Source organism: Lolium perenne, chromosome 7, assembly GCF_019359855.2.
Source record: "Lolium perenne isolate Kyuss_39 chromosome 7, Kyuss_2.0, whole genome shotgun sequence".
NCBI lineage: Eukaryota > Viridiplantae > Streptophyta > Magnoliopsida > Poales > Poaceae > Lolium > Lolium perenne.
In genome coordinates this window covers 125756652-125765002 of record NC_067250.2, presented here as the reverse complement: position 1 = coordinate 125765002, position 8351 = coordinate 125756652, and the positions used below count along the sequence as shown (strand labels likewise).

General features: G+C 42.9%; 1 protein-coding gene across 1 annotated transcript; it reads right to left on the bottom strand.

Annotated features, from left to right (window-relative positions):
- Positions 1-5422: 5422 nt before the first annotated feature.
- Positions 5423-6548, bottom strand: LOC127318434 (uncharacterized). Its single transcript, XM_051348918.2, has one exon. The coding sequence runs from the start codon at positions 6522-6524 to the stop codon at positions 5619-5621; it is 906 nt and encodes a 301-aa protein (XP_051204878.1). The 5' UTR covers positions 6525-6548; the 3' UTR covers positions 5423-5618.
- Positions 6549-8351: the final 1803 nt, after the last annotated feature.

Below are 8351 nucleotides of genomic sequence, written 5' to 3'. Positions count from 1 at the left end.
ATTGTTGCGGTCTATGGTAAAAGTGGTGTTTCTAAAAGTGCCCAACAAAACGATGTGGTCCATGCAGCATGAATGATTGAATGCAGAGACGCACCCTAAAAGTTCTAAAGCTCAATAACCTACAAACTGGATCATCTTATCTCGAGATAATGAACTTTTTTTTAGAATTATTCAGCTATAATCAAATAAGCATGTGAATTCCTTTATGAGTATTTACACACTGAACACAACCCACATGTGCAAACATCCTTACCAGTGAGAAACCATGATAATTTAAACCATCAAGATAAATTAAAACTGAGCCCATAATTGAGTCCGAATTTCAACATCTATGCAATTATAAACTACATTTGAGCATCTATTTCATATATATTTCAAGATCGAGATCATTTCTATCATTTCACAACAGTATCACGCAAACTCAAAATCTCACACACAAAAATTCAATTAATAAAAGCAGGAACACTGAAACAACTAAACTACCTTGAAATGAACCTACTAATTTGTCTACCATAGATTATCTATTTAGTTATTACATGCCCACTGGGAAAGATTGAATGCTAGTGTTTCAAACTCACAATATTTACAGATTGAAAATACTGTGTAGGCAGTCAGAAATTCAAAAGCACGAGTAATAGAAGTGCTCTGGTACAGTTGGATAAAGCTGAAGCTTCGTAATGTTCATCTGTTGCAAGAGGCATAACAGACCTTTTGATTAGCACAAAAATAACTGGACAAACATATCATTAGCACACTGAACTACCTAGCAGTCTTCGTTTGCTTAATTTTGAAGATCTGATGGCTCCAACCCTATTAATTTACATTAAAGAATGGGGCTACTGGAATAAGTTGTCTGCTGGCTGTTTCAACATTGCCCAAACTCAAGTTCTTTCAAGATTAGATGCATCCAAAGTAAACAGAAAGTTGATGAATGTTAGACGTCTGCCTAAACATATCTAGAGTTAAGTCTAACCTCTCTAGGTTCTCAAACAAGAATTTACATGGCAAATGAAGACTTCAGGAGCTGGGAGTTAGAAGGGATTAGGTTGTTGTTCAATCTCATCATGTGGCGCATCTGGAAGCATCCTAGCTCATGACTCATGATCCTTGCATACAAAGTGGGAACCACAAATGACAGACAGGCAGATTGCAACAGTAAAGTTAAACACTCCTAACCGTAAGTTAGCAAGATTAAAACCCTCCCCTATATTCTAACGCAATTAGACACCCTAACTGAACTACTGAAGGCGAAACAGCGGATACGTGAAGACAATCGAAGAAACAACAGGAGAACTTGGGCGGGCCAGGAAATATTTGATGACATGTTTCTTCCGGCCCAATTTACCGAATGCCAACGGCCCATCTCAAATCCCCAACCGACCCGTTGTACAGGCTAGGGTGGGTCATGTCCTCATGGACACTTTTCATATACATGGAGGCGTTGCTCCGCTGGGCCTGGGAGGTGCTATCCACCGAGCTGGTCGACGCCGATGCGGCTGCCGCACACCCACGCGCGGTCTGGGTTCTAACTGGGTCGCGGCCCAACATCAGGTAAGACGTTTTTTTTTAGTTGTTTCTTTTTTTTTAAAAGAAATCACTTTTAAAAAATCTGAACATTTTCAGATTTAAATAGTTTTCAAATTTGAATTTTTTTTCAAAAGTCATTTTTAAAAATCTGAACATTTTTCAAATTTGAACAATTTAAAAATTTGAACATTTTTAGATTTGAACAAATTTAAAATTTGAACATTCTGATTTGAACAATTTTCAAATTTGAACATTTTGTAAAAATTATTTTTCGAAAAATATGAACTTTTTTAAGATTTGAACAAATTTCAAATTTGAACATTTTCAGATTTGAACAATTTTTAAATCTGAACATTTTTAAAAAATCTGAACATTTTCGAATTTGATTTTTTCAAATTCGAACATTTTTTAGATATGAACAATTTTCAAATTCGAATATTTTTTAAACTTGAACAATTTCTAAAAAAGAAATAGGAAAAAAAGAACAGAACATATAAAACGATTCAAAAAAAAGGGCAACACCCGAACTGGGCTGGCCCGTACGGTGCGCGAGGGTGTGCGGCGCGCGGTACGCGCCAACCTGGTCGGTGTATAGCATTTGCATGGGTCATGTCCTCGTGGACACTTTTCATATACATGGAGGCGTTGCTCCACTGAGGGGTGCTCGTGCTCCTGCCTTCGCCGGAAATCGTTGGAAAAAAAGAGTAGTCGCAATGATTAACTTCTCTCTATTTGTTAAAAAAAAACTTGCTGCTCTCTATTTTGTGATATATGTTGGCTGGCGTGTACTCTCTTCGCTCGGAAATAAGTGATTATTGTATAATTGATGAAATCCTATGGAACTATGGTGGAATTAGGAATTCGCTCCTCCATAGAGTGGAATGTTCTTATACTTGATCTTCTACCAATTTCTCCGCCGAAGTTGTAGTAGAATGTTCTGATGCAAATTTTAAAGCTTAATGCAAGGCAATGCAGAGAATAAAAGGCTAAACACCATCAATGTATTGACAAGCTCGGCTATATGGCGTGAGGGCAATGTCTATGTGTTCAGAAATGAATTCAAAATTCAAAGAACCATTGATGATGAAAGTCAATGGGCCGAGGCTAGTGGAGGGTGTTTTAACTTAAGAGACCGTCTGTGTCTATATAATTTTCGGCCAGTCTCCCCCAAGTTGCCGTTATGTATTTTCTAATTTGCACCTTTTCTTTGCTAGTACGGGCCGTTAGCGATGGTGGTTCGGCAAGGACCGACGACAATGTCCTTTTTTTTAAGGCGTCATCCTAGCGGTGTTTTTCTCCTCCACCTAGGATTCTCTAGGGAAACCTCAGATCCCATGTGGGATTGGGCGAGGGCGACACTCATGCGTGTCTTGCCTCATGGGGCATCGTCTTGGATTATCCGCCGAATGGAAGGACCAGTGGAGCGCGTTGGTGGTGAAGGGAATATGCCCGAGAGGCAATAATAAAGTGGTTATTATCCTATTCCATGTTTATAATAGATGTTTTTTCTCATGCCATAATAGTATTAACTGAAAACGTTAATACATGTGTGTTTAATAAATAAAAAAGAGTTCCTAGTAAAGCCTCTCTCTTGACTAGCTCGTTGATTAACTGATGATCAAGGTTTTCTGATCATGAACATTGGATGTTGTTAATAACGGGATCACATCATTAGAAGAATGATGTGATGAACACACACTCAAGTAGGTATAGCATGCGATCAAGTCATCAAGTTTTATTGCTATATTAAGCTCATACGAAGTAGTTCTAATCCTTAGATCATGAGATCATGTTAATCACTAATACAGGAAGATTACTTTGATGATATCAAACGTCACTCCATAACAGGGCGGTTGCAAAGGTTGATTTGGGTATTCTGAAAGTGTTAGTTGAGCCTCATGGATTAAGAGTGGAATTTGTCTGACCCGATGACAGGAAGATATTCTCTGGGCCCTTCTCGGTGATATTGCATTGACACCGCTTGCAATCATGTGACTAGGTCACAAGAATGCCTTATCACAGAACGAGTAAAGAGACTTGTCGGGAATGAGATCGAACTAGGTATGGTTGATACCAAATGATCGGATCTCGGACAAGTAATAATATCGTGAGACAAAAGGAATTAACTATGTTCGTTAATAGCTCACACGATCACTAGTTCATCGTCGAGTAAGTGGGAGTCATCATGGATTTCCAGATCCCGCTGATGATTATTGATTGGAGAGGAATCTCGATCATGTCCACGTTATTCACGAACCGTAGGGTGACACACTTAAGGTTCGTCGTTATTTTTGTGTGGATACGATACTCCAATCGAATGATAGGACAACATAGGGGTTGTTTCAGAAAAAAACCGAAAATGTTTCGGCATATCGAAATAACTCAAGGGGTATTTGTTAATGTTTGTTAATTGATTGAATTAAAATATTAATAAATAAAATGTTTTATTAATTCAATTAGTGTGGATTTTAATTAACATAAATGTCATGCAAAATTAAAATGGAATGAATGGGGGTAACTCATGTTGATGAGGTAGTTACCACCATGAAGAGGGGCACGAAGAGGAGGAGAAACTCCTCCTTGAGCTGGCGCACCCCCCTTAAGGGGATGCCCTTTCCTCTCCTATATAAGAGCCCCTCTCCTCCCTCTACACACACACTTGATCCCTCCCTTCTTTTCATAGTTGGTGCTCCACCATCAACATTGCTTAGCGAAACTCTGCCGAAATATTAGTTCGTAATTCATACACCTAGTTGAAGTGTGTGTTGGAGTGTTCGACGGATCCCTTCTTCCGCTGCCTCGTTGGACCGAGGGCGTGGAGGAGACATCGGCGAATCGTACATGTGACCGAGTGAGGCGCCGCCGGTTGTGACGCCTTGTACACGATATTGAGATCATCAAGTGAACGACTATGTCGACTACGTACGTCTTCATTGAGTCTTCAACGACAACGTTTGTGCGGGAACGAAAAATCCTGCTTTGTGTCTTCGAGGGTGAGTTTATCTCAACCACGGTTTAATCCATTGCTAGCATCTACTAGATTCGATGTTGGTGTTATGCTGTTGCAATCGTAAGAATTTTATTTTTCTATGCAACAAACCCATCAGGTGGTTGGCGGCGAGCTGCTGCTTAGCCTCAGCTACGTCGAATAGGCGGACAAGACTCTAGGCATGGTAACTTTCTGGTGAAAACTTAGCACCGGTCTCCGTTATTGTCAGCAATCGCGACACCCCCAATCATCGATTCCCTCCTTGGAGGCACCGTTGTGGAACCTCTTCACCACCTAGGTTGGTGGTTGGTCTGTGCATCCAGTCTGCGATATCTGTTTCTAGTCTTTGGCTAGGCGATGTGTGGCCCTATGGATGACATGATGTCGGAGTGGCCAATCCGGTTTATCACCTCCGTCGTGTTGTGTTTAGGTTTTAGAGTGCTAGCTTTGGTTGCTTGGATGAATTGACATCGGCTTTGTGTGGGGGCACGGCCTCTGTACCCAGTGGCGGAGCTAGCATGTAAGAGTTGGGTTGAAGTGAACCCAATAGATTTGTGCTAATCTAGACTAAACTTTTTACCTAGCACCATTTATCACTCAGTTAAATCCCATTGTTTTGTAGAGATGAACTCATTGATTTATTCTGCTAGCTTCGCCGATGTCTGTACCAGCTTGGTTGTAGGAGCAACGGCTCTGATCTTTCGTGTCCGCCGTGTTGTGTTGAGGTGTTTGAGTGCCGGTTTTGGTTGCTCGAGTGACTTGGTCGTCAACTCATGTGGGATCGCGGTCTTGGGGCACGAGTGGTGTGTTGTACTCTGTATCGATTTTCGGACGGTTTTTTATGTAATCTGTTGGGCTCTTCACCACATTTTTTTTGAGGGAGCTCTTTTACCACTTAATCAACGATGAAAAGACATGGGCTAGTTCATTTGTTTTTTCTGAAACGCCAGCTTCACCGTCACCATATTGCAAAACCTGATGGCTTCACATCCGAGTTTATTGTGGGCATCTACTACAGTCTACAGAGCCTAAACGATAATGTCAATGGATCCGGGGGCCCAACGTACGTCTCGGTCCAGTTCAAGTCATCTCAGGTTATTTTCTACACATGTTCTGAGACGGGGAACACACGCTTCTGCGACGAATCCCCGTCGCCGGTGAGCACACGGCCGTCGGCTCTTGGCGCCTGAATCTGTACATACTCCATGCACCGGCCGTCCACCCTCAGGCACATGTACGCCGTGACGACCCACACTGCGGCGAGCACCCAGCTGAACTGCAGGTTCGCCATCGCCATGGCCCTCCGCGCCGCCTCCTTCGTGGAGCACGCGACCGCGCTGTGCATGGCCGCGCTCCCCTCCGCGCCGTGGCACCCCGTCGGCACGAGGGACGGAACCCACAGCACGAAGCCCATCACCACGAACCACAGGCCCTGGAAGAGCACTGATGCCGACCGCACCACCACCACGGGGAAGCTCCTGGGCAGCACGACGGTGGCGGAGGTGAGGACGAGCGACGCGGTGACCATGAGCTGCATGAGCCAGTGGTAGTGGCCCTCGAGGCCGACGTGGTCCGCGGAGTGCAGCCGGAGAAGGAACAGCTCCTGCCCGAACACGGACGCTGCGAGCGCGGTCACCACGTCGCCCAGCGCGCCGTGGTGCGGGGACGAGGACGGGGAGGCGGCGACGTCGGCCGCGAGCGCCACCGACGCGTAGACCCCGAGGTGGAGGTACATGGTGGCGTGCTCGAGGGTGTCCGGCTGGAGGGAGAGCGCGAGGAGGGGGAGGTCGACGAGCTGGTCGACGATGGCGAGGGCGGAGAAGGCGAGCAGGAGGTACAGCTCGAGGTGCTTGAGGCCGGGCAGCGGCGAGGGGAAGGGGAACCAGGTGGCGGAGCGGAACCCGGAGGTGCCCTTGAGCTTGTATGCCTTGATGGTGTTCAGCATGTGCCACATGCCGAGGATGGCGAAGGCCAGACCAGGGACGAAATGGCCTAGGAACGTGCCCATGGCTTAGTTTGCTGTTCCTCGTACGCGTGGATCTTAATGCAGTGTCGACGAGGGGCTTATATAGGCCGTCAAACTTTGTTCTGTCATCTTACGGTCGTGGAACCCGTAGCTTTCAAGCTTCGTGTGAAAAAAAAAAACTTAACTAAGTTGTGACTCTCCGTCCAGAGTATGCATGCTTCATCTAAAAAAAAAAGTGTATGCCTGCTTGTTTGGACTCCATTTTAGAAGTAGACGCAGAATGTGGGGAAAGTCATTTCTAACGGCACCGCTCCTACCCGACAGCTATCCACCCTCTATTTCCTCGCGATTTGTGTTAGTGCCATTCTCCATATTTAGCGTGTATCATCTTCATATGACATATATTTGGTAAAATAAATTTAACAAAATCTCGTATTTTTTTTATATAAATTAGGATGCGCGGTATTTAAATAAAAAACAACTAAATGAATTTGAATACATTTAAAATATATGTATAATGTCGCTGAAATAACAAGATTTGACTACAATTTCACTCATATCTAATAAATATCATATATGTACGATATCAAAACAAAATAGACACCAAACTAAAAAAAATATTTGCACAAATCGCGAGGCTACTACCGGTTAGATTGAGACCGGTAGGAACCGGTGCCGTTAGAAAATCCGCATCCGCAGAATGTGTGCATCTATTGATGCATATGCCAAGGCTATGTCCCCAATTCGGAGAAAAAAGATGCAGAGCCAGAAGTTAGATCGGATATACTTGACCAAGTTCGAGAGCAAGTTATTTTTTTGGATGTTGATATGTGGGAGTGGTGTTCTGGCACATGGGAGCATATGCTCTCTTTATTTTGAAATACATGTTACAAACATTTTGAAATTTCAAAAAAAATTGAAACAGAAAACATTATCGTGCGGCATGTGTAAAAAAGACAAAATTCAATTTTAAAAATAATGATTTTCAGAAGATAAAGTTTCTCTTTTTTACATAGATCACAAAAAATATTGGTTCCTCGCGAAACTTGACGAATAAACGTATATTGTGAGGATGTACATGTAGAATTTTTTGTAATTTTTTTCGAGATTTCGAAATATAATTTTTAAGTAGAGAGCATACGCACCCTGAGCCGAATTGAACTTCCGGTTGATATGCTCCTTAATAATGTGTAATGTATGAAACCAACAAAACATCACGTTAGGTCCGAAGCGTATGTTTTTCAAAACTTATTATATTTTGGAAACACCCTCCGAGAAAAATTCTGGTTGAAAAAAAGAAACTCTCCAGGACAAATTAACATGTGCAATTTAATGTAAATATTAATAAGATACATACTCTAAACATTTTGTATTACAAATCAACATTTTTATTAGAGCGGTCATGGGGGTGGGAACAGAAAAAGAATACGAAAAAAAAACGTCTAGATTAAAGTGGGTCAAAAGCCTGTTTGGAGATGGAACAAATGGATGGAATAACCAGCTGATCAATGACACATTCCAACCACACGATGCTGTTTTGAAGATTAAAATTCCAGATCATGATATGGAAGATACCATTGCGCGTACTGCCTAGCCACAAGGCTGAAAAGAGAAGATGCCACTACAGGGAGTAATGCACCAAATGGAGAAAGAAAACTTTGGAGGAACATTTGGAAGGCCCCAGTCCCAAATAAAGTTGGTTTCTTCAATTGGCGGCTAGCAAATGATAACCTGCCGACGCAAAGAAATAAATGGAGAAGAAACCTGGAGGTTCAAAATACATGCAAGATTTGTGGCAACAGGGTGGAGGACAGCTTTCATGCGGTCATTGAATGTACAAAGGCTAGAGCCCTAAGATGCGAGATGCGA